At 38.8% G+C, this 26,886-nt stretch overlaps 2 protein-coding genes across 8 annotated transcripts in view; both read right to left on the bottom strand.

Moving 5' to 3' along the window:
- Nucleotides 1-606: 606 nt before the first annotated feature.
- SLA2 (Src like adaptor 2) lies at nucleotides 607-20,774 on the bottom strand. Of its 5 annotated transcripts, XR_015793471.1 has the most exons (10): nucleotides 15,751-20,774; nucleotides 14,571-14,678; nucleotides 14,113-14,257; nucleotides 10,931-11,027; nucleotides 10,112-10,198; nucleotides 9,845-9,948; nucleotides 8,119-8,268; nucleotides 7,222-7,354; nucleotides 2,004-2,458; nucleotides 909-1,040 (listed from the first exon to the last, which is right to left on the bottom strand). XR_015793471.1 is itself a non-coding variant. In XM_015888079.3 (9 exons), exons 3-9 carry the CDS (start codon nucleotides 14,207-14,209, stop codon nucleotides 890-892), a joined length of 819 nt encoding a protein of 272 aa, XP_015743565.1. In that variant the 5' UTR covers nucleotides 14,210-14,257; nucleotides 14,571-14,678; nucleotides 15,751-20,774; the 3' UTR covers nucleotides 607-889. The 5 variants fall into 5 exon arrangements, 4 of the variants coding, with proteins under 4 accessions (XP_015743565.1, XP_087984639.1, XP_015743564.1 ...); XM_015888079.3 differs by lacking the exon at nucleotides 2,004-2,458 and having other exon boundaries at nucleotides 607-1,040; XM_088128512.1 differs by having other exon boundaries at nucleotides 899-2,458.
- A 131-nt stretch (nucleotides 20,775-20,905) lies between these two features.
- The window catches only part of NDRG3 (NDRG family member 3), a 55,678-nt gene continuing 49,697 nt past the window's right edge, over nucleotides 20,906-26,886 (bottom strand). For 2 of the 3 annotated variants that reach the window (XM_088128511.1, XM_007428260.4), the window contains 5 exons: nucleotides 26,139-26,186; nucleotides 25,559-25,594; nucleotides 25,183-25,234; nucleotides 24,520-24,558; nucleotides 20,906-23,706 (listed from right to left, as the gene is read on the bottom strand). In XM_088128511.1, the coding sequence (XP_087984637.1) occupies nucleotides 23,528-23,706; nucleotides 24,520-24,558; nucleotides 25,183-25,234; nucleotides 25,559-25,594; nucleotides 26,139-26,186 (354 nt within the window). In that variant the 3' untranslated portion in view covers nucleotides 20,906-23,527. The remainder of the gene's footprint in view (nucleotides 23,707-24,519; nucleotides 24,559-25,182; nucleotides 25,235-25,558; nucleotides 25,595-26,138; nucleotides 26,187-26,886) is intronic. The other variant, XM_088128510.1, reaches the window with a different exon arrangement.

Raw genomic sequence — 26,886 nt, forward strand, 5'->3', positions numbered from 1 at the left:
GGCCAGTGCTTAGGGATACTGAAGAGTTATCATTTAACAACATCTGGAGGATTAGAGGATTCCTGAAGTTGCTGTATAGGAAAGCTGGGAGCTCAGTGCTAAGAGTAACTGCTGTGTTCTTCTGGGCTGTGTTCTTCTGGGTTGTTCAGACTATAATGTCATTTCAATATAAGAGAATATTATGTAGCTCAGGGTTGAATTGTGGAGTCCTTGGTGCTCTCTGAGCTTGGTTGTTTGCAGATGTTTCATTATCCGACTAGGTAACATCAGTAACGTTGATTACTATCGGGTAATGAAATGTCTGCAAGCAAACAACCAAGCTCAGAGAGCACCGAGGATTCTACTATAATGTGGATTGGTGTTAATTTGTTATAAAAACATTGTATTGTGGCTTCATTAACCAAACTATGATTTAAAGCAGTTTATGAATACAGTCAGAATCTGCCATAGGTTTGGGGGTGCCTTTTGTATTTCATTTGTGGCTACTGTATTCCATTCTACTTTTTGCAGCTCCATCCCCGCCATTCTTGCTCCCAGACCAGGAAAAGTATCTTTCCTTGCTTCTTGAACTGTTGACATTAATGCTCCATTGCAACTGGGTGAAACAATTATTTGATTTATTGTGAATACCTTAGCTTTTGCATTACTACTCAGCTATCAGTTACCAAGTGTAAAACATACATTTACTACACACACACACACACACACACACACACACACACACACGATACTTGAATGAGCCCAGATTGTTGAAAAAAAGATGAAAAGTGTACCATGATAACAGTGATTTAAGGACAAACACCTTGAATCAACATGATTAAAAACTACTGCAAATTCAACAAATCTTGTGTGCAAGCTTCATATTCCAGAAATATTTCCAATACTAGCTTTATATGTCTTTGGATTGCCTTCCTTTCCTGTTAGGTGTGTCCCCTAATGGCAGGTCTTCAGTCATAAACAGGTAAGTACTAACTGCTTCTCGCAAGCCAAGACTGATGGGTGAGTCTTCTGTTAACGGATCTTCTGACAACAAATCTGAGCTAGATAGAAGAAAACATTTCTGAGCAACACTTATTTAAAAAAAAAGTGTATTCTTTTCTTGGAATGACTTCATTTTTATTTTGTCCCAAACAATACATGATGTTCCCCATAAAAACTGACAAACAGCTATAGCCTATGCTGCCTTAGTACACTGGGAAACTTGCTTCGTGCTAATGGCATTGATTCTTCCCTTGTAGCAACAGAAATAGTACAGGTAGTTCTCACTTGGTGACCGTTCGTTTAGTGACCAGTCGAAGTTATGGCACTAAAAAGTGACAGCTGGTGCCCGAAGTTATGACCATTGCAGCGCCTCCACAGTTGTGATTGTGATCCAGGCGCTTGGCAACCAGTTTGCACTTACGACGGTTGCAGCATCCCAGGGTCATGTGATTGCTATCTGTGACCTTCCCAGCCAGCTTCTAGCAAACAAAATCAATGAGGAACCGCATGACTCGGTTAATGACCGCCACAAAAAAGTCTGATCACATGATATGCTTAACGGCCACATCACTTAGCAACCTAAATTCTGGTCCCAATTGTCATTAAGCGAGGACTACCTGTATTTCCCTTCTGTAGTTTTATGCTTGCTGCTACAACGGAGGATTATGGGGTTGCAAAGAAATGACTAGTCTCAAGGATTGCTCTTGAAGTAATACAGAACCAGTGTGGAGTAGTGGTTAAATTGAACAACCCAGGAGACCCAACGTCAGGTCACCCTCAGCTACGGAAACGCAAATGATTGGGTTAATCACAGTCTCTCAATTTGCCAGTGCCACAAATCATGGGAACAATTAGAGGAGTGCTAGAACATAGAATAAAATGAATAATGCCCCTGCATCTGCTGAGTTAAATCAAGGTCTAAATTAAAGATTCGGTATATTACCATTAGAACAGCAAGATAGCCATCATTAATATATTTTATCAATAAAGCAATATATAAAATTTATATCAGACTGTCTTACCAGAATCAAGGTTCTTTAAATGGCTTGGGGATTGTTGGGGATACTCTATCCTAATTTGCTTCTGTTGCAGTGTGATATGTTAAAATGGAACTTCATTTTCACTGAGGCAGCTCATCCATTTTTTAAAAATCTGTTTCAGAGATATGTTTTTCTTCTGAGAAAGTGGTGAGAATCCAGCCATGGTGAAGTGGTTTGATCCTGTTTTAAAAGCCTCACAGCCTGCTGAATGCAATTCCTTCAGAATAGCATTATACAGTACTTAGGTTCAGACGTGTATGTATTTAATTGTGAATATTTGCTGCTGCAGGACCATCAAGCTGTACAGCTCCAACTTGCTAGAGAGGGGGCACAGGATAGCCTTTGCAAGAGAAGAAGGGGGAACTTTTCTTTTTTCAAGAGCACCACTTTGACCCTGTACAGGCCATCTTTTCTAGTGGTAAGGGAGATTCCAGTGCCTGAATCCAAAAAAACAATTTGTCTGAGTACCTCAACATTTCTAACAAACATCTTGTACTGTATGACTTTGTTTTATAGCATTGTTTGCTTTAGTCACTTCTGCAATGCTCTATGAATTTGCAATCACTTGGAGTCCTACAGTGATGAGAGAGAATTTATAAACCCTATAGAACTATCTATAATCCCATAGAATATTTACTTACAATGTAATCAGAGTTTCATCTATTAATAAAAAGATTCTGTTTAAGCAAACACCACCAAAACAGTATACTGTGTGAGACAACATTCACTGTCTTTATTGGAAAAAAATAGATGAAGCCTCAGGATAATCAGCTCTCTTAAGGGTAGATAGGGTTGGGTATTCCAATCAATGATAGGAGAATCAGGTGTGAATTTATTTACTGACTCTATCTATAATCTGTCCCAAACTATACATACTCTGGGCAGCAAACAATGTAATTCAAAATATACAGAATTAAATAATAGGCTTTCATCTATTAAAAAACCACAATGGTTGCCAGTATCACAGTTCTGTTCCTCACAACACAAAGTGTTTGGAACTGAATCATACCCCAGTCAAAGGTGATCTCTACACACCTCAGAAGAGGGGTCTTGATGCTCACAAGGCTGGAAAGGTTTATAAACTAATTTTGAAAGATCTGGTCTCCATCAGTCCATGATCAGGAAGATAGAGTATAAATGGAGAATGTGGAGTGCCACTCTTTCAATTCTCTGCAAGGTAGTAAAGAACCCCAGGTAATAGCTAAAGATTGGCAGGCTACTCTTGCATTGTCTGTTGGCATTCATGAGTTCACTATAAAAACTGAAGAAGAATGGTGTACATGGGAAGATTAAAAAGCACATTGCTGACCACCTGGACAATGCAGCAGACTGAAACAATTTTCTGAAAATAGAATGAACTGAAAGTGGAACTTTTTTGGCATGATTGAAAAGCTTACTTGGAAAAGATGGAACATGGCATTCCAACACAAGAACACCCCAACCCTTGTTAGGCATATTATGCTTGGAGACATGGCTCACAGTCTTTGCGGGAGCAATGAATTCAGGAACGTACCAGCAAATTCTACAGGTGTCTATGAGCTGGAGTTTAAACAAAAATGTGTCATGCAACACAACGATTCTAAGCACACAAATCTACAACTTCTAGGGAAGACACTTACTGCTTTTGAAAGGCCCAGTCAAAGCCTTTTTTTTTTTTGACAACATTTTTTGTCAACAAATTTTGACAAAATTGAAATTTTGTGGCATGGCCTGAAGCTGTTTCTGCAAAAAAGTAAAAAATATCAACGAGTTGACAGAGTTCTGAAAAGAGGAACAGGCCAAATATTTCCCAGTGACATGTGGGATTGAGTAATAGATAGAAAAAACTGTGTTAAAAGAAAATCCATCAGTTACGAGAGAATCCATCAGTTGCTTACTCTAAAGTTTTGCATAGTTTTTTCAAGAAAGACAGTGAACATTGGCTTAATTTGTTCATAAAGACAAGACACAGTACACTATTTCACATAGCCACAATTTCTTTTTCTATGAACTAGACTTCAGTGAATCTGATCACATTGTAAATCACAGTACCGGAAGTCCTCACTTAATGACCATTCAAAGTTACGGTGGCGCTGAATGAAGGGACTTACAACTGGTCCCCAAAGTTACAGTTGTTGCAGTGCCCCTGCAGTCACGTGATCAAAATTTAGGTGCTTGGCAGCCTGCCCGCACTTATGACTGCAGGGGTGCAGTTCTGGGGCTGCTTGCCGCCCCGCAAGGCAGGGTGCAGGGTGGCCAAAAGGGCAGAGATGGGGGAATAGGCAGTTGGGGGTTGTTAAAGGGAGGCAGTCCCTTACCTTGGAAGAACAGAGGCTCAGGGCTTGGAGGGACCAAGCGTGAAATGGCTTGAATTGGAATGGGTCCTTGGTTGACGACAGCAACAGGGAGTGCCAGGATTGCCATCGCTAAGTGGTACAGTCCTGTGACATCCCACTTTATGACTGCATCGCTTAGCAACGGAAATTCCAGTCTCAATTATTGTCGTAACTCAAGGACTACCTATATTGCAGGATTAGGGATAGTTCTAAAGGATACACAGGCTCATTCTCACCGCTGTCCTCTTTGACTCTATATACATAATAAAGTCCCAATTGCTCCTGTCCAAGACAGTACATTGCAGAAACTGATGATAGTCTGATCTCAATAGTCACTTGCTCAGATTAGGGCAGCCAAAGACAGACCTCCTATCTCCTCTTCCGAACATGGCATTTTGAGACAGCAGCAAAACGTTACTTTTTAGCATGGCTCTTCAGTGCACTAAGCTTTGGAGCAGTAGATGAGGACTAGGGTTTTGCTTTTTGATTTATGACAATCTGGTACAATCCACTTTGAACCATCTTGATATTCACCCAGATCCAATGCATAACCCTACTATATACTAATCATTTTCAGATTTAGGGCATGTTACATTACACATGTATATGCATATATATGAAATTACCTGAGTGTGGTATTAATTTGAATTATGCATGATACAAGAAAGCCTGAACTGACTATACATTCATTAAAAAACATTGGCAAATGTTTGGAAAGTTTTGCTTAGTACACATCACATGTGCTGCAGTGTGCTCTCATGATGTGAAACAATCTTACTTAGCACAGATTTTTATGAACATGTGCAATATTTTGTGACTAAAGATTTCAAATGTGTGTGCATGTGCAATATGTACAATACAATATTTCAAATATCATAAAATCAGTTATGTGATTGTTCAAAGGAACCCTGGATTTTTAAATTAGTGTTTGTGATATAAACATAAAAGTTTCATATACACTATTATGCCATGCTTCAACAGAAACATTTCAATCAACAAAACGACACAATGTCTGACACAGCAATATTTCTGTGCTTTCTGTGCTTTTATTGCAACCTCAGAGTCCCAGCCAGAGGCCCTATTTAAAGTAACCTGGAGTCCGGAAGACTATTTGTTGGACTGCTGTAAAGAATTTGCAGAATACCCAAAGGTTAAAATCATTCCGATTCCTTCTGAGTTGGGCAGTAGCTGGGCAGGTCCTAGCAAGGTGACAAAGGCCACATCTTGTGAAGCTATCTGTGATGAGTTTGACCTTTTTTGGTCCCAAGGAAGTGAACAGAATCCTCTGCAACAACAGCTATTTATTTTGTTGTTGGATTTCTCCCCCACCCATCTCCCCCACAATAGGGGGATGCTGCCTATAATATCAACCTCTGCCCTTCTTGGTGAGTGAAAGCCTCCAGGGAGGTGAAGAAGGCTGGGTTCAGGCAGTAGTAAATGTTTCTGGGAGGGGAGAGGATGATGTCATCTGCCTTAAAGGAGGCAGTGGTATACCCATTCCTCAAGCACATTGCTCAACCCAACAATTGTAGACAAATACTGGCTAGTCTCCAATCTTTTTGGGGAGAGTTGTTGAGTGGGTAATGGGATTTGCACTGCAGTGTTCTGGAGGAAATTAATTCTCTGGCGCTTTCCGGTCAGCTTTCAGGGCCAGATATGGAACCAAATCCATACTGATCACTCTTGTGGATGAGCTGCAGTGGCAAACGGAACAGGAACGACAACTGTGTTGGTACTGCTTAATCTCTCAACAGCTTTCATTGCCATCAATCACATGTCCATCAGTACCACTGACAAAGATTCTGAGTGGGGGACACTATTCTACAGTGGTTCTTATTCTTCGTAAGTAGCCAGTTCCATTTGGTGGTACTAAGGACTGAAAGGCCATGCCCTCTATTGTGGAATGCCTCATGGATTGCCTGCCTCCCTTTATTTAACATCTATAGGAAGCCACTGAGGGAAGTAATCTGTCAGCACAAAGTCAGGTTTCATCAGCATGGAGATGATACTCAGCTGTGTATCTCTAACCTGGGCCAGACGGAGGATGTGACTGAAATTCTGTCCCAATGCCTGGAGGCTGTGAAGTTCTGAATGGGAATGAACAGCTTAGACTCAGTCCCAGCAAGATGGAGTGGGTTTGGGTACAGAAGCTCTCTGATTCCAGAAACATTCCACCTCTGACTCCAAATAGGGTCATGTTTCCCCATGAAGAGCCAGTTCATAATCTGGAGTCCTCCTGGACTCTGGCTTGAAAAGCAGGTGGCAGCTGTGCCTAAGAGGGCCTTTGCACAGATCCATCTTGTGTACCAGTTATGGCCTTTCCTGGATCAGGAGGGCTTGCTCATAGTCACTCATGCCTTGATACTTGTTGTCTGGTGTATTGCAACACACTCTATATGAGGCTGCCCTTGAAGACCATTGGAAGCTGCAACTTGTCCAGAATGAACAGTTTTGAGTTTCAGCTGATTTGTCTATATGTGCCTATCAGTTTTTCTTAAAACTATTAAGACCTGGCTGCTTCAGTGGGCTTTTGGAGGCTGAGGAATTCCTTTGTCTCACATGTAGAGTGACAGAATATATGTGCTAGGGTTGCTATTCAGTGCCCAGGAAATTATATTGTTTGGCTGCTCATATTTTTATATTATCGTATTTAGTTTTTAATGTGACTACTGTCTTGAAGGTCCATAAGCCACTCAGAATCAGACATGATTGGAGCAGCATGTAAGCCTAACAAAATAAATGTTATCCCTAAATGGTGCAAACTTGGTTTTGCAAAACAGTGTATGTTTATTACTAAAATTTGAACAATCCAGCCAGCCATACTACTTGAGTTTCTTGATAGAGAAAGATTGAGTATAAATTGAATATAAAGAAAATAAAATAACCTGTTGATCTCCTGCCAGTTGAGAGCAGATTTTTTCACTTCCACAGGTTTGGAAAGATTATGAAACAAGCTGGAACTAGTTCCTTGGATGAAGCACGGTTTCTTCAAACAGCAACATAAGCCATCACTACTTTCTGTTAAACAGAATAAACAAACATGCTGGGTTTACATATGGACCCTAGTAGGCCTTTCTGGCAGCCTACTGCAGTAAAAAACAGCTGCACCAGTCACTGTGTTGCTCCTCCCGCTCTCTTCTTTTACACAAGTGTACTTTAATGTCTTGGTGAAAGTACCTAACTTTTAAAATAATTCTTATAGCATGATTACATAACAGAGTCCAGACCAAGACTTTTCACCAACTCCTTACTGACTTCCCCAAAACAAAATAGACAGCGATTGGCAGAACTGTTTCCGACAAGTACAGCTGAACTGGTCCACCAATACGGGGCTGAATAACCTATTTACTGCCAAGTAAAGGTCAGATTAACAGGAGACCACATGAAGTGCTGAGAAACAACTTTCTTCCTCCATTACCTTAAAATTCCCTCCTCTGATAGGAGGTTTCTGAAAAGTTGGCATTATAACAGGACATAACACAGACTTTCCCAAATGTTGGTCATCAACATTTTTTGCCCAGATTCCATGTTTTAAATTACTACAAAATGAATGGCAATATAGAATTATACATAAATCAAGAGTATGGTGGTACAAAATAAGTTATTTTTCACTGAGAAGAAGCCAGCAGTGTGAAATCCTTGCAACATACATCCTTTGTCATTTCCACCCTATCCCCAAGGGGTGGAAGTTTTTGGCTATTGGACCAACAGGCTGTAAAGCAAATCTCAGAAAGATATCATTTTCTTTAACTGATCTAGAATGATATAAAAAATTAAATTACCAGAATAATAGTCCACCAGTTCATGCAAGCTTGGGAAGGTAAGGCTGGGGGAGATATAAAGCCAGCTGTTCTCCAAACAGTTAATGCGGTAGTGTTTTATACAATTCCAGGATGCACGATTTGTGTATCTGATTGATAAGGAGTAGCAACCTGTTTATCAGAGTAAAACAATCTGAAGCATATTTAGACAGGAAACAAGTCCACCCACTACCAACCCTGGATTCCATATTGCTTGCAGCTGTCTCAGAGATTTATTAAATGTTTAATGTTTAATTGAATTATCTTGGAAGCAATTAAATCTTTTCTCTGATGTTTAGAGTTGAGCTAGCATCCTTAAAATTTGCTTTATGTCTTAGATGAAGAAGAGTTTGAAGGGCAATTTCAAAGCTTAACTAGATGTTATTGCATTTAATCCAAGCTATACCATGCCAAAATCACACATATAAAATGGTAACCATGAGTTGCCCTGTAAGGTGACGTTCCCCCCCGCCGCTTTTCTTCAAGTATTTGGTTTCGTGACCTTTTGTTCAAGGTCACTTTCCTCCTAGGAATTCCACTACAAGAGAAGTTTGGGCAAAGTGTGAAAGAAGGAGGAACATTCAGCTACTTCATATACCTGTGTTGAAATTTAAGCACAGTAATTCCCAACCATTCTCTTTTGCAAAAAAAAAAAAAAAAAATTAAACTAAGGTGTAAGAGCTTGATCATTGGGTCCATAATTTTCATTTCATCCTTTTAAGAAGAAATAGAGTGACATGAGGCACATCATTTTTTTTTCTTGGCTATAGTAGTTCAGGGTGCATGGAGGATTTTCACATTTAAATAAATCAAAGAGCACCTCCACTTAAGAAAAAAACTAGTGCTGTTATAAAGTAAGATTTTAAACTTTTAACATCTTTAATTTTAATAAGTTTGGTGCTTTTGAGATATAGGGTTATATAGGTAAATATGTGGCCTAACATCTGCAGTTTACTGCCGAAGTTTAATACACTTTAACATAGGCACAGGTTTTTTTGGTTTTGTTTTTTGTTTTCCAGGACTCCTATGGTTGTGGGGGGTGGCCTTGCAGCTTGGCGTCTGCCAAACTTCATATACAGAAAGAGGCCTAACTACCCAGAGCTCCTAAAATCATTGCTAGAAAGGCAAGGACCATGCCAAGCAAGGCAAGCAGTCACTACCAGCTCCAAAATTGTGGTAAGAGGGAGAGAGCAGGTACTGGAAGGAACTCCTCTTCTTCCTCCTCCTCCTCAGTAAGAAGTAAGGAAACCAATGCCACAGTTTCCTGTGATTGTTGCAAGAAGTGTGCTTTCCTTATTCCATCAGTTTCAGAGTGTTGCACATGATAAGAACAAGTACAGCTAAAGTGATAGAAACTATTAAAATCCAGAAAAAAGCTGAACGGAAAAAACAAAATTATAATTTCCTGTGCAAAAACTTAAATGCCAAGTCAACTGTAAATCTCCTGAAGAAGGCACATCTTGCACTTTACAAGTTACAGTGGCAGAAACAGAGCTGGTTTGTCAGCTCCATCTTGGAAAAGAGAGTTTGTGGAATCCAGCTATAGGTGTCAGCTGTTTGAGGTAGGCCAGGCCAGGCCAGGAAGCAGACACAAGTACTACTAACCAAAGCAGAGAGAGCCTACAGACACTTTACTCTGGATGCTTGGAATACCCTGTATTCCCTCACACTTCCAGAACTGGGACATTCCTTTATATAGAATCCATACCTTTCCTCACTTGTCTCTTTCTTATGAGGAAAGAACCTTCCTGGTTGGCAGGCAGCAGCAACAGCTCCTCAGCTTTTGCTCTATCAATGCCGTCATAGAGCCACCTGAAGACAAGAATACTGCAAGGGTCAGTTGCCTTTGAAAAAGGTCCTGTGAAAGTTAAGGGGGAAGCTACTTCCCTTGTAGGCTTGAGAATCTCTTGGGATACAGAGAAGCCCCCAATATTCTGTGATGTGACTTCAGATAAAGAAAAACAACAATGCCTACCTGTGTGAAATTTTAGCTATGTTGTTGCTAGGTACATAGCATTCTTTGTCAGTTGCTACTGACTTGACTTGCCACCATTCACCCTCTCTGTGGGAGAAGAAATATAACTTAAAGCCATGACCTCAAGTAACATTTTGCAATACTTCTTGGAGAAGTTCCCTTTTTATTCTAAAATTCTAGTAAGGGAACAGGCTTTGTCATGAGAAAAATACTCCACAATTATCCCTCTCTAGGGACTACATTAATACCAAAGAATTCAGACCTTAAGCATAAATGATGGAGGGTTAGTTTAACCTTCTAGTTGTGTTGGGCCTACAATCCCCAGATTTACCAGTCACATAGGCAATAACTGGAAATTTTGGGAATTATCATTTTAACACAAATGGAGGACATTAAGTAGAGAAAGGCTGACTTAGCCCTCCTCACTACTCAGAGGAGACCTCAAATAATTCAGCCCAGCTCCTTAAGGACTCCCAGTTTACTTTTTATTAGTTATATAGCAGTATATTTTGTGTATACTGCTTTTAATTTTAATTATCAGTTATCAAACATTATATTAAAAATACTGTAAAATGTAAAAAGAAGAAAAATGGAGAATCAACAATCAATAAACTCACAATTATTTGGACAGCTAATACAGAGTAGACACTGAAATCAAAATAAGTCCTGAACATGGATTTTTTGAAGATATGGAATTATCCTGCAGTGGGGATCTCTCTAACCTCTCCAGGACATATCCCTCTTGATGGGTACCATAACAGTAACTGCACTGCTTGATGCACATCTCAAGTGTTTTACCTCTTGTCTGTTAATACTCACTCAGATAGCAAACTCAGCTGTTCCCCCATCCTTAGTATTGGCTCCGTGTCCCCAGAAGGAAAATCACCAACTGCAACAACTATAGGGGAGCTGGCAACTGCAAATTAAAAGGGAAAAAAACCACCAATCAGGTTAATGTGTGACTTTTAACCTCCCAATATCTGAAGCATTCTTGCAAAGTGTTTCATTTTAAGACTACCTCAAAGCTTCCTCTAGACTAGAATGTAAAAGCTGAGGTGTTGATAGGAGCTAATTCCCAATAACAATGAACAACTTTATTACAACACCAAATTGTTTCCCATTCATTTCTGGTCAAGATGGAACATTTCATCATATATTAAAAGCTGTTCATAATTTGAATCCAGGATTCTAAACAGCCATCTCTTTCACACAAATGTACTCAGTTACTGAGATCAAGAAAGAAGACTTCCCTTACTGTCCCATCCCCACCCCCAACCCCCAGTGGCTGAAGCACTCTGGTGAGGATGCAAGAAAGCCAGGCATTGTCAGTGGAACTCCCTTGCTAGGGCAGTTCATCTTGTCTACTTCAAACACTTCAGTTTCAGCTGCTTAGTTAAAATATTTTTAAACTAATCACCTGTTTGTTTCATCTGTTTTACCCATGACTAATGATGAATACTCCTCATCCTAATGGCTATAACTACTAGTAATTATTATTTTTGCTACTTATTTTATCATTTCATTTTCTAGGAATGCTACTAGATCTGGCTGTTCTGTTTTTAGAAGTGGTCACTACCAATGCCACTGAATAAAACTTCTGCTTTTATTTTAAAAATTTACGGTTATGGTCCTTGCAGTCTGTCTCCTGGTAACTACATGGACAGATCCCTGCAGTTTTCATCACTGGTGTAACTACATTCTTCCAGGATGTTTTTTGACTTCCCAGTCTAGGGTCAGAGAAAATGGCCCATAGTCATTCAGCTGGTTTCTGTGCCTAAGGGAAGACTAGTCCAGCATCTTTATTTGCTAAACCAAACTAGCTTTCTCTACAAAGATGAAACAGAAACTGTTATAGATCGGTCAATAAATAAAAAATGAGGGGAGGATTAAATGCAAGGTAGTGAACAAAGAGGAACTGGACTGAGGGGAATTCTATTCTACCTTACTCACATATCTCCCAATTCAAGAGAGGCTTATGGAATTCTAGAGATGTGAAGAAAACAGTCTGTAAACTAAAAGTGCAACAAGGTATCTTATTCAATCCTCACTTAAGCCACAAATTCAGAAAAAGAGATTGAAGCAAACTACCATCTCTTGGCCTCAGGCCATTATTTATATTAGTAATGGGATTATTTGTCACCCATGCAACATTCCTTTCTCCAAGGAAGGTCAGAGAAAATCAGAGAACCAATTAAGCTTTGTAAAATCTAGTCCAACCCTTTGCCCAGTGCAGGATCCTCATACTATCCTAGACAAAGTGTTGTCCAATCTTTTCTTTAAAATCTCCAGTGATGGAGCACCCAGAACTTCAGAAGGCAGGCTGTTCTGCTGCTTAATAGCTCTCCAGTCAGGAAACACCTCATTTCAAGTCTGTATCTCTCATTAAGCTTCCCCCCGTTGGTTCTCGTTTTATCTTTGGGTGATGTGGAGAATAAATCCATGGCCTCTGCCCTAAGACATTCCTTCATGTATTGGAAGTCGGTTGTCATGTCACCTCTTAGTCTTCTGTTCTTTAGGCTAATCATACCAAGTTCCTTTAAGCACTCTTTGTAGGATTTAATTTTCAAGCCCCTTACCATCCTTGTTCCTTTTGCTGCACTTTTTTTAGTCCCTCAGCATCCTTTTTATACAGTATTGTGGCAACCAAAACTGGACACAATATTGTAGTCTGACCAATACAGAACAGACCAGTACTATCACTTCCTGTGATCTTGACACTATATCTCTGTGATGAAGCCCAAACTGCACTGGCTCTTTTGGTGGCTCATGCTTAGTCTGTGGTCTGTCAAGGCTTGCAGATGCTTCTTACAATTACTACTTCTAAGCCAGGTACCATCTATCTTATACCTGTGCATCTACTTTTTCCTACCTCAGTGCAGAACCTTCCATTTCTCACCACTGAACAACATTTTGTTGAAAAGGGCCCAATCTTCAGGTATCAAGAACTTTTTGAATCTTGAGCCTGTTTTCTGGGTTATTAGTAATCCCCTCCCCCACTCAGTTTTATATCACCTGCAAATTTTATGAGCATCCCTTCTATTCCCTCATCTTAGACATTTATGAAAAAGTTGAACAATCCTGGGGCCAGGACAGAACCCTGAGATACCCCAGTGCATACCTTCCTCCATGTGAATATAGACCCATCAAGGACCACGTTGGCCAATTGTGAAATCATCTGGAAGTGGGACCATCCATCCCACATTGTTCCTCACTTCCACAGTGTGAGGCAGACTAAACACAGAATTACACTTACGCTGTTAATGAGCTTCATGTTCAATCAAGGATTTAGCATTTCTCCATCAAACATAAGGAAAGCTGCTACTTAACTAGCATGGAAGTGCTAAAAAAAGATTCTTCCATTTCCATTGGTACACAGAACCAGATCACAGTACATAATTTTCACAAACAATACTTAGTATGTATGGATATCACATGACTGTAACCTTTTGGGTAATAAGTCACATGATTTATTGTTTCATTATGTGTAAAAATAAATTCTTGCATACAGTACATAAAACTAGATGTCCAGAAGCCTATGAATATTTCCCCCTTAACACCTATTTTTCTATATGGAGGTCTTTTCTTTTCTTCCTCTTTCCTCCAAAATCAATATGGCCAAGCATAGACCAAGGAGATAAAGATTAAATTCCTTCTTTGCTGTTGTAGAGAGCCAGGTTGGTGTGGTGGTTAAGGCATCAGGCTAGAAATCAGGTGACTAAGTTCTAGTCCCGCCTAGGCACAAAACCAGCTGTGTGACCTTGGGTCAATCATTCTCTCTCAGCCCTAGGAAGAAGGCAAAGGCAAACCACTTCCAAACATCTTGCCAAGAAAACTGCAGGGACTTGTCCAGGCACTCACCAAGTTGTCAACACTGACTCGAAGACATAGAATGTATGTATGTATGTATGTATGTATGTATGTATGTATGTATGTGTATTTATTTTGCTTTTTAAGAAATGGTTCCAGGACTCAGACTGGTGGTAGCACGGGATAACCCCTACCTGGCAGGCTTACGCTATAGCTCTGGTTGTGCCATGTGTTCAGTTGTGGGCTTGTCTGGGTAGCAATCCGTTTCCTCTTACTGGGCAAGCTTCCCATCACAATATGTTGCTAACAGCAATCTTCTAGTATATTGCTCAGAGAGGTCTATCAACAAAAGGCAGAAGAGGGTTGTCAACATAAAATTCACATTTTTATTGTAGCTGCAACCCAGAAGTGCAATAGCAATACTTTTCTCCTTCTCCTTTCCCAAACTAAACACTGCTCTACATTCTAAATCTATAAACCTTGGTTTGCTCTGCTATTGTTGTCCTCAAAGACTGTTAGGAAAATATGGAAGAACCCAAATGCTGTTACAACCAATCAACTGCCATTTTCTGGGTTCTTCTAAGGGGGATGTTTTATTAGTGTTGAGAGAGAAAGTTAGTATAAAATCATACCATAAACAAGAAGTAACTACCTCTGAAGACAGAGGAATGAAGAAGTAAGATGGCCAGTTCTCCAGCATGGAATGATGAATATTGCTCAGGAATATCTGCCTTACATCAGGGTTGAACAGATGCAGAACCTATACAGTATATAAGGAGAATAAGATATATATGGGAGCTTGTTGAAACCTTACATTTTGGATCTAGTAGACTTGAAGCACATCTCACATTGATTAGAAAGGGCACTTTTTACTGTACTCCAAAAATTCTAAATGTTCTCCCCATGTAATTAAAAAGCGCTGCCAATATGAGCTATATAACTGAGTTTAGGGTAGCATAGTTAAGATGGCTTCCATCTCAAAGTCTTTTGTTTCTGAGAATTGCCTAAGAAACCTCTTGCCCTGTAACCTGGAAGGCATGAACCTAATAACTGATACTGAAAGGTTTGTGTTGGCAAAAAATTATCTTTTTTTTTAAACTTTAGCTGCTACTAGCATAATCCTATGAATAAGTTCTGGAATATCTCCAGTGTTAAAAGCATCTCTATTTGCTTCTCCTATTGGAATTTGTTAAAAATTAATGGCTGTTTCCTGAAAAAAGTACTAAGTTTCATCCTGCTCTTCTTTTTCCTGCCTCTCTGGCTTCCACTGTGCTATTCCTAAATACTACTACATTCATTCATGGCTCGCCTCTTTTTAACTACATCCTTTATCATCATCCAAATCCTATGTTAGATTCAGCAGAACAGAATGCTTCTTGATGTACCCTAGTCTGATTGCCACTTCATTATTGTTGGTACCATCACAAAATGTATCAATCCCACTGGTTCCTTTCATACACACTGTAAGCTTTTGAGTGCTGACTTTCCTTCTGTGAACAGCGCCAATGAGCATAGTGTTAGTCTAAAGCAATTTTCCATAAAGCCTAGAAATTATGGGAGTTACAGTCACAACACATATGGAAAGTATCAGATTGGAGAAACCTGATCTAAATGACTTAAAATAATAGCAGCAGCACCCTTGGGCACACGACAACATGTACAGAATAAAATTTAAATTTTGCTATGCAATAATAGGCAATACTTGTACCAGCCCATGAGTTTTTATATGATCATGAAGATTTTTTTTTTTTTTACTTTCCCTATTTAAAAAGCAGTCTAGCGACAGTACCATTTAACATATTTTCATTTAACCCAGAATGGGTTGTACTCACCTGTCATTGTACCATAGCCAGCTCTTCAGAAACCAAAGGAGGTGATGCAGGGCACTAGAATTTTTCTTTCAATTCCAACTAGATCATCAATTCATATGAATGCTCCAGAGAAACCCTGGTCTATTTCTTTAGTGGAAGTTTCTCAGAATGCAAATGTCATAAGTTGTCTGCAAACTTTCTATATTCTTCTATTGGTTTGGCTCTTTTGCTGCGGAATCTTTCAGGCAATTGTTGTCATGCAGTGTACAGGTGCAAATAATAACATGGAAGCAATACAGTCTTCTTGATCCTTCTTCATGCTAAGTGTGACCCAGCTTGATACACGGCACATTGGTATAGCTTTTATAGTTTGAGTGCATGTTATTGAGAAGTGTTAAATTCTAAGAACCCACAAATAGCTCAGTTTCCTTTGACGTAGTGGAAAGGTGGTTGATGGCAGTTTTCTTTTTCTCCACAGAAAACCACTCTGTGTGATAAATTATATCCCAAAGATGTTGCTATCATAGCGTTCAACATTCTCAAAACAGCTCAGTGCACAAGAGTAGAAAGTGTGCTTTATACTATAGCCATCCTTGTCCTTTGTTTTTAAATTCTTTTAAGAAATTAAATGAGAAAGTGACACATTGCAAAGCAAATCTCCAAAATCACCTGTATTTGCTGCTAGGACCACATAGCCTATTAGAAAAACAAGTTCTGGGTCAGTGTTTTGTTTTGCAAATCTTCCTCCCAAAACATAAAAGTAAGATGGAAGGGATAATAGAATATTAAGACAATGGTAAATTGATGATTTGTGGCTGGTCTGTCTACCATGGCAACCATTTGGTAAATTCATCACATGCTCTCAAAAATTTCAGAAGTGCCCCCAGATTCCAAAAGGTGTGTAGTAGTGCCTATTAGTGAATAAGTATATTCTTACACAGGAAGCAAATGAAAGTTCCCTTGAAGGCTATGCACTCTCACCTTAGGTGTAATTTATTCTTAAAGCTTACACTCATTGCAACTGAAGCATACTCAGGTTTCAATATCTGCCACCATCACACCATCTTCTGACTGGTAGGCTAATAAACTCTTCATATCACTGGAGGCTTTGGGGTTAGTCAGTCCCTGCTGGTCACTTATGAGGTCTTATCTTTCTCAGTAGCCTAAAAATAGACCTATATCACAATTACCATCATCTCTAGCTGTACTACAAGTATGTACAGTTCTGTGTGCAGAAGCACAAACCACATCACCAAGCTCCTCATAAAACCAGAGCAACAATTGTTGGAAAAAAAGGTGGAGCCAGAGATCAGTGGCATTAACACATTTTCTGTTCTTGCTCAGTTGGTTTCCTTGATCTTGTACATATTTCTAACATCTAAACCAAGTTAAGCTTGCCAGAATAATAGTATCTTTTTATTTTCAGATAGGTCCTTTATTCTGCAATGCTGTTTCAGAAAAAAAAAAAGAATTTGGCTTTACAATTTTAACCAAACCAAACCAAACTTATCCCCATGAACATGTACGCTACAAACATACTTTTTAGAGCATTTGGGATTCTTATTTAAACACTTTGAATGGGAGCCATGAACAACCAGTTACAGTCCCTCAGACTGCCAATACCAGAAGCTTTAAAGAGATTCCCCCACTCCATGATTAAAGAAAAATTCCACCAGGGCCAAGTGGAGCTTTCTGACAGCATAATTAATCATACACACAGTTTATGTAACAGAAAACTCACAAGCCACATTTGGAACATTTTGGCTTTTAATTTGCATATGGAACATCCAAATGTTATGTGAGAGTAGGTAGAGGAAAAAAAATCAAGAAAATACATGCACACAAATATCTGTAATTAGAGACTGGGTATTAATAAAAGATTAGAAGTTGATTCACACATGACAGAAAGAATCCAAAAGTCTGTCTCTGATTCCTTATATCCCATTATTGCTTATATTATTTTTGTTGATGGTTTTATTATTTTTTTTAATTTAAGAAGTGCTTTTGAGTGGATATAACTTTTATTTTTTGAAAAAAAAATCTTATTTTCCTAGGAGCAAAGAAAAATGTACATTAAACCATAAGCCATTTGTAGGCAATTGCCACTGATTTGATGACCAATTGTTTTCCTATATTTCCAGGTTCTAATTGGACCCATGTAGGGTCTTGGACATTTTATTTACAAATGATTATGGGCACTTCTTTAAGTAACTGATAAGCATACTGACTTAGTGTAGCTTTCCCCATCCTGGTATTCTCCAGATGTGATAGAATTTAACTCTTGCTATCAATAGAACACATAGTGGTGAACCCTTTAGAACTATCGGTAATTTTGCAGTATTGTGACCTACAGTGTAATCAGGGCTTCATCTGAGTTTTATTTATAAAGGAATTGTGGTTAAACAAACAACACTGTTGCAGGTTCTTTTTTAAAATCACCAATAACCAGATTGACCCAAACCCCATACACACAAAAGCCCTGAAATTTTGGACAGTTGGTTGGGTTTTTATATCTCCCTTCAGTGGTCAGGGGGAGACTCTTATTTTACAAAATGAAAACTTACAAATAAAAAGGAATTGTAAATGATAAATGCCTTCAGCTAGTGCAGAAATGAATCTTAATAATAAAACTATTTTCTATTTTAACTATTTTCTATAAGCTCTTTATCTCCACTATTTTCTTTAAAGTCCGATTTCACTATATGTTCATATCTTTCTATTCTGTACTTCTAATTTATTTATTGCTGACCTCTCTATTTCTGTTACTTAATCCCTGTATATCTCTATTGAGCTATACTCCTTTTTCTACAGAGTTCAGTCTGACTTTTATCTTTTTGGGTTTCTGTTTTTTATACTTGTCTTTATTTTTTCTTTGCCTTTTCTGCTTGTTTGTTCCTGACTGGCCTTCTTCACTCTTCTCCTCTTCTGAATCTTGGCTCAATCTGAGGGAACCTGGTAGAAAAACTTTTACCTCAGGCCAGTCTGAGGGAAGGAAATAAATGCCTCTCTCCCCTTAGTTTTCTCAGTTGCTGCCTCCTTTCCTGTTTCCTCTCCTCATCAAGTCTATCTTTTAGTTTGCTTCTTTATTTGGCTCCTGGGCTTTGGCTCTGTTTATTCAGCCTCTTCCTCATGGGGCCTGTGGCAGCAGAACTCCCAGGCAGCCATCTTGCCTTCCCTCCTTCTTGCCTCCTGCCCAACACTTCTGTTTGATTGGCAGCTGGGTTGTCCTGATGATGGGGGCGGGCCAAGAAGGGAGGGGGAGGAAGGAGTACAGGGCTTATAATTGGCTCAGGCACCGGGTCCTTCCACAAACACCCAGAACAATATACTATGTTGTGCCTTTATTGAATACATTGAGCCAAGTTCATGGACTTTATTGGAAAAAGTATGCAAAGCCCAAGGATAATTAGTTCTCTTAGGAGGCTGGGATGAGTCAGATGATACTGTTAATGAGATGACAATTGGGTGTGAATTAGAGGGACCCTCCTCTATTAAAAAATGTTGGTTGCTAATATTAGAGTTTACTTCTTATAAGTTTATGGAAGTAAATCACGTTCTGATCAAAATAAATATTTGCTGAACTCAGAAAAAGTGTTGTCGATGCCCATGAGGGTTGAAAGGGCTACAAAGTCACTGCCAGAAACGTTGGCCTCCATCAATCCATGGTCAGACAGTGTACAAACACCATTGTTATCTCTTCCCAGGAATGGTCATGCAACAAAAATCATCTAAAGAGCAAAGTGTATAATCCTCTGACCCCTGAGTAAAAGCAAAATATCTACAGATCATTCTTGCATTGTCTGATGTTAGTGCTCATCAGTGCATCATAAGAAAAACACTGAAAAAGAACAGTGTGTGTAGGAAGATACTAAGGAAGAAACTACTGCTCTCCAAGAAGCACATTGCTACCCGTCTCAGTTTTGCCAAAAACCACCTGGATAATCCACCAGGCTATTAGGATAATGTTCTTTGGATAGATGAATTGAAAGTAGATTTTTTTTTATATTAGTGAGACACATTATGTTTGAGGAAATCAATACCCTGCATTCAAATAAAATAACCTTATCTCCACTACGGAGCACACTGGTGAGAGAAACATGGTTTAGGGCTATTTTGCAACCTCACAATCTAGATGGTTCACAATCCTTGAAAGGACAATGGATTCTGGATTCTATCAGCAAATTCCAGAGGAGAATGTCAGGGTTACCTGTCCATGAACTAAAACTTAAACAAGTGTGGCTCATGCAGCACAACAACAGTCCTAAACACACAAATCTATAATGGAATTGCTAAAGAAGACATTTCTCACTTTGGAACGGAAGCCCAAACCTTAAGCCAATTGAAATATTGTTGCATGATGTGAAGCAAGCAGTTCCAGGAAGACGGTCCAAAATTATCAATAAGTTGATATAGTTTTTTGAACCAGGGTACCTCAAATGGGCTAATTTATAGAATGCATTCAAAAACTGGGACCCAAAACTCCCACAGGATTGAAATTTGGCAAAATTGTGGCCAATGCTGCTGCAGTCAGCCATGGTCAGGAGATCATCATTTCCAACACTCCCTGACAGCTTCCCACAAGTCAATGGGGAAGCCAGCGGGAAGTCTAAACTTGATCGTGATTGCCGATGCTCCCTGCCAGGTTCCCACAAACAAAGTCAGTGGGGAAGCCGGCAGGAAGTTGCAAGTCCAAGGCCAGCAGGCAGGTAAGTGACTGCCGCCAGGTGGGGGAGGGAGGGAGGGGGCGCGCAAGAGGTGCAGCGAGGGTTGGAGAGGATGCATGGGGATGTGCAAGTGTGCATAACTAAATGGATGAACCCATAGATATGAGCTTGCCCTGAACCTAATAGAAAGCCAATTCATATCAACAAGATATATACATTAAATATGAGGGCAGGCACTCATAGTTAAGAGGACCTTCACATTCTGGTTTGATGAAAGCCAACTTCACTGTGTATCAATTCCCCCACCCCAATTATCAAGAGACTAGTTGTCAATTTCCTACAGCGAGGAAAAAGAAAGCAAGCTTCTCAATTTTTGTGCTGTCTTTAAGCTCAGGGGAACTAAATTGTTCATTCTGGAATTCAGCCGATCGTAAATCAAGATTGATCTATGCTCTGTTAATGGGTACTTTATAAGACAAGCCAAAAGGAAAAAAAGCACACAGACAACCACCTTAACAATGAAAATTGATTATACTTTATTTAACTGGTTTGAATTTTCCCCCTGGCAAAATCTTTTAGTCCCTTCTTCTACCTGAAACAGAACTGAATCTGACATCTCCTAAAGATCTTGGCCTTATAAACAAATGTGCAACAGTAAAAAGTAGATATTCTGCCATAGTTTCATGAAAAATGCAGCAGCATTTCTCTTCCCAATAGCAGCAATCTCACTGTCTAACAGATCATAGATTTTCTGTTTCCCAGGTAAAAGCAGAAAAACAAAATTATTCTGAATTCAAGAAAACAAACTTTCTAATTTGAAAGAACTTCCTAATTCTCGTGGCAAAAACTTCCCATATCTACCAGGAGCATGGAATTAAATTTAATATCATTCCATGGAGTGTGTATGTGTGTGTGTGTGTCTGTACACACACATACACAAGCACACAGATACATACATACACATATACATACAGGCCATAAGCAGAGCACGCTTTTACAATGTAAAGTACATCAAAGCATTCCCCTAACTAGTGTTTAAATGAAACACAATAGTCTTATATGACCTAAGTAGAACAAATATTTCAGTTTAGATATTTCCCTTTTATTTTAGTAATGCATCTCCTTGAGAGAAAGGCTACAAAACTAGCTATGACTTCAGAAATCCTGAGCTAATTCTATTCTATATTCTATTCAGAATTGTATTCTGAAATCCCAGTGAATCAGATTTTTAAGTTATTTCCATAAACTGCAAACTGCATGATTCTTAGCGCACTTAATCGTTAACTTTAATCTATTTCCACCAGAATACAAATCATATATATTTGTGTGTGTGTGCACGCATATATGTTTGGTCTGTGTGTGTGTGTGTATTATCTTCCTAAGTGAACAGAATAATTTTTTGGGCTAGTATAGTCAATAGTAAAATATTAGTTTTAACCAAAAGAGTGGAGGGAAAATGTATATAAAGAACTACACGGTCTTTCACAGATACAGAATCAGGATTATAATGAATCACCGTTGAGCTAGTCTGGCAAGTACAGAATGAATAATTCGCCATTTTATATGTATTCATTCAAGATTATTTGGCAAGATTAATCTGCATACACACTTAGATGGGAAGGAAACCCATTAAGCTCAATGAGGTTTCCTTTAGAGTCAACATGCATACCACTGTCTTCTTACTCACTTGACTACTTCAAAACTGGAATTTAAAATTAAGTTGTTCATTAGAATAGAATTTATCTTATTTCAATAATTACAGATATATTTCTGAACCATTGCATTTAATTCCCTTTAGAAATTATAAAGGATGCATAATTTATTGTGAAAGTTACTGTAACTGAACAGTTGTGAAAATTAAGCCATTTAGCTTAGTATCTTGTTTTCAACTTCAGAATTTGTTTTCAACTTCAAGAACAATTGGTATAGGGTGGTGGGGGTTACCCTAAATATCATCTGGCTCTATTTCTAAATCCACTATAATGCAACTTTGGCTATTTTATAGTTTGTAAATCCTTTATTCACAGCTGAATAGTGGTACTCTCCTTATTGGGAATTAAGCTGGCTAGATACCTCATTCTTTCTGTAATCTAATTGTCCTATTGAGAAATGCTGCTAAATAAACCAGCAGGAAAGACCTTCCTTTCCCCCGCTCAGCTATGAAAAATATAACTCTTGTACAACTTATGGATTATGTTAGGATCTCCTCAAGAGTAGAACAGAATTCAAGATCCACTCTTGGAGTTCTGAATCAAAGGCGTTCTCTTTAACCAGAACTCCAAAGACACTGTTAGGACTGCAGTCAAGAGCCTTAACACCTTTCAGCAGAATCACACTAGAAAGTAATTCTAAGTAAAAAAAACCCCACAAAAATGATCATCTGAATTTCAAGAAGACAGGAGAGACACACTATTCTCAGATGACTTGATAGCACAGGAGGCCAGGGGAAATGACGGCATCTTCATCTTGCCTAACACCAATGGATGTTAGCAGTTAATGGATGCATACAGATGTATACAATTTCAGTGGCAAGCCCACTGTGGAAGCGCATTTACCACATTTATGACACACACATTATTTTCTCCATATTTAACTGAGAGAAAGCTAAATTTGGATTTATACAGCATTAATTAGCAAGCCCTTGCATCACCCATGAAATATTTCTCCCCCTTCCCCTTTATAGAGCAAGGTTCTGCACACAGAGTTAACTGGCTGAACCAAAGAGCCATTTTCAAGAAATCAAAACCACCACCATCACACCAGGGAACACCTTTAAAAGAGCACCAAATATTTCAAGCAGATAAATATGAAGGTGTGATGGAAAGGTGGAAGGAATTAAAACAAAATGGGCAGCCTGCTTGGGGGGAGGGGGGAAAGGCAAGAGAGGAGACCCAGCTTTTGATCTAGAGCCTGCAAAGAAAATCAGAGCTCAAAAATAACTCCTGTACCCCCAGCAGCTATTTTTAGGTACATCTGTAGGCAGCCAAAGTTTCTGTACAAACATAACTAAATATAACACCAAAGAGACAGGTGAAAAGTTAGCAGGTATAATGAGGGGAAAAAAACCTGTTAATGCCACTTGTCGAATGAGTGCAGAAAGAGAGAAAAGGAATGGTCTGGATTCACACGCTTGCTTAGCAGGATACTTCCATAGTCTGAGGATTGCCATGAACTTCAGTAGTTTCAGGTTTTCCAGTGTTTACCTCCCTCAGGTTGTTGGCCTGAGACCGTGCTTGAGTGCTTTCTCCCGAACCTACACTTGAGGATGACTGGGTCCGGGAACGGATCAACCTGGTCATGCTTGCGGATGGCACTGTAAGGAGAGAGGCAGTGAATGCCAGAAATAACAAATGTTAACTGCCTCACAAAGTCTTAAAACGGAGGAGGCACAAAGCAGAAAGAAAAGGAGAGCTGCTGCTGAAAAGCAAATAAGGCACCACTCTGTTCAAAGCTCATTAACCTGTACTTGCTGTGATAAAACGCAGGAACATTTGTATGCACAAAACAGCTTAAGCCCTTTCACATCTTCAGATCTTGCTAGCCAATAAAATTCCTTTTCACTCTTTCCTCCCAATTGAGTTTAATTTTCACTTTGTACTTTTTCTGCTTGTAAGTGCTTCCTTGCAAGCACCCTCTATCCACCTCCATATTTTGTAGAGGAAGAGTCAGGAATAGTGTTTCTCCAACATATCATTCCACTCTCAGATATGAAAGTGAAGTGTACGTACAAGCCTATGATCAGGGAATGCCCTGACACAGTCAACTAGCGAACATTCTGGGTAAAGCAGCCATGTCCTCTCTCCTCTATGGAGGAGGAACAAAGTAGAAAGAAAAGGAGAGCTGCTGCTGAAAAGCAAATAAGGCATCACTTTGCTCACACAGAGAAAGGATAGCCCATAAAGCTTTTTCAGAAAGTTAGAAACCATACACTTGATTCCTGGATCACCACCTAGCTGCAAACCATGCAACAGTCAAACCAATGCAAATGAAACCACTAAAAAAACCATAACACAAAAAGTGTACAATGGGATGGCCTAGAGTGCCAAAGATCTCCTGGCCATGCTGTAAGCGGCATAATGCATAAGAAAAATGAACTCAGCCCAACCAGACATATACTTGTAGATACCTGACTCAGTGTTCAGGTGACTGAGCTGCATGTAAGGGACTGGAAGCAGAGATAAGAGAGGGAATGGGAAACATAGTTAGTGTAGTTATAACAAGCTTGAGACAATGTAAGCCTTGCTTGGTCATAAGCTTTTCCATATCTTTAATTCTATAACACTAAGAGTTGTTTAGTAAAACAATAAAGAACATTTTGGGCAACTTACAAATATAGTTTCAATTGTTTGACTTTTACTGAACCTGATATTAATTTTCATGTCAGAAAAAATGCTCATACATATTACTGTACTGTACATATTACTGACATTTTAAGAACAGCCTTATGCAGTACCTCTGCCAATAAAGTTATTGGTAGCAAAAACTGTAATGATGGACTTTTATATTAAGCACAGGTTGGATCTTCCTGTCTTCAAAACAACATTTAGGAAACTGGAAAGATCCAAATCTATTCAACAGAGAACAAACTGCTAAAAGGCAGAACTGTAATTCAACAACTGATGGTTAATCCTCCTGTACAAATGTCCTAGTATGGTAGACAAAGCTGTCTTCCAGTACAGGAATGTGTATGAAAGTGCAGAACAGGATCCATGATTGAAAAATAAATTATCTCAGTCACTTAGTAGTCTCTAAATGGAACATAATGCAAAGGCAGTCTATTATCACTTACTGTAACCCATTCCTTGCACAAAATATTTGAAAGCTTCAGTTAGTTTCCCAGGCTGAAAAAGAAAAATAATAAAGAACTATAGGCAAGTATCTATGCACAATTTGAGACATTGTTATTATATGATTAAATGAATGTGTGATATACTTGGGTGATTTATATCAATTTGTTAATTTTCAGGATTTTTTCCTGTTTGTTTAATTTTCTATTTTTCCCTTTGTTGTTCATTTTGGTATTTCATAATTAATTAATTAGTTAGATATTACATATTCTTTCTGTTTTTTAAAAATTGCAATAAAAATTAAAAATTGCAATAAAAGATTAGATGGATATCCTTTAGATACATGAAATTCTGACAATGCCTAGAATAAGTGCTTACCTGGACAACTTGGGGCAATCCCCCACAATCAGCCATCTGCAAGAGAAAAAGTGATTTAGAATCAGTCAAAAGGATGGTCAAATTAAAATAAAAAGTTGGGGCTATGAATCCATCAATTCTGTCACAGCATTATACAGAGGCAAAACCTCTTTTTCCCAGCACAAATAGTTTTAAAATAGATTTTTTTTCAGAAAATGCAAGTCCCTGGTGTATGAAAATGGGAGACAACTGGACATAATTTACTGGCAAAAAAGGAAAAAACAAAATATATGAAACATGTCATAAATGCATATACATCCATCCTTATACATACCTACTAGGATGGAGTAAATAACATATCAGGACTTGTTTTTTAAGGTGGAAGAAACAGATTTGTGAACCTTGTCAGTTGAAAATGTACCCTAAGCAGCCACATTGTTCAGCTCCCAACTTCTTTTTACATTTAGATCAGCTATTTCTGTTTTTCGTCCCTCATACTGGAAGGCTGTAAACAGGTATATATTCCTAAATATCTTTATAGAAGGCCCACAGGACTGTAGTAGATCACCTCTCATCACAGGTGTCCTTAATTTCTGGTTACCTTTAGGAGTGTTGTATTTATTGGATCCAGACGTGAATTGCATTCAACCTAGGAAACACAAGATAGTGTGTGCATATATATATTTGTGTCTCAAAAACTGACTATAATTCAAAGTCTTCCCTAAGAAACCAATGCCTCAGCAGCAACAAAATATATTTATTTGAAGTGAAAGACTTAAAACTGAAATGCTATAGTTACAGTCACTAATTTTAAAGACAATATTCCTGTCCTTCCTGTAACAACAGCTTCATTTCAGCATCTGACTGCTAGAACAAACCGGCCTGCTTCACCAGTAGGTCAGCTTTCAATAAGCCATCGACAGCCACAGTGGCAAATAGCATGTTGGACTCAGAACTGTATTCAATCCTCACTCGGCCAAAAAATTCACTGGGCATGTCTTTATTTTTACAACCTATTTTTTTACAAGGTTGTTATCAAGAAAAAAAAAGGGAAAATCCCATGTAATCTGCCCAGAACAACCTGAAGAGCCAAATGTGAATGAGAGAAAGAATCCCTAAACCTTTAGGAAGTGACAAATCCAATTCATATAGCCAACTCCTTCTGAGATGTTCTTGGTGTCTGCTTTGCCTATGTACAACCTGAGGACTAAACCTTTTCCTAAAGAAGAAAACAGGAAATCATACAATACAGAGCGTCTCCATTAAAATCACAAAGTGCCATGTGGTTCTGAAGACAAATATTCCATTATTACCATTTTGCAGGGAACATTCCAACTTCTTTAGATACC

This window comes from Python bivittatus, unplaced genomic scaffold (assembly GCF_059951505.1).
Source record: "Python bivittatus isolate LINGU-HERP-01145 unplaced genomic scaffold, Pbiv_v1 ctg000700_np1212, whole genome shotgun sequence".
NCBI classification, from domain to species: domain Eukaryota; kingdom Metazoa; phylum Chordata; class Lepidosauria; order Squamata; family Pythonidae; genus Python; species Python bivittatus.

What these genes read in the sequence shown, in the direction of transcription:
- SLA2 (XM_015888079.3), bottom strand. Translation starts at nt 14,209, where the DNA reads ATGGGAAGCTTGCCCAGTAAGAGGAAACGGATTGCTACCCAGACAAGC. An exon ending in CTATAGCGTAAGCCTGCCAG is followed by an intron (nt 11,028 to 14,112) that starts GTAGGGGTTATC and finishes TTTAATTTGCAG; the next exon opens with TTGCCAGCTCCCCTATAGTT. An exon ending in ACTGGTGGACTATTATTCTG is followed by an intron (nt 7,355 to 8,118) that starts GTAATTTAATTT and finishes TCTGTTTAACAG; the next exon opens with AAAGTAGTGATGGCTTATGT.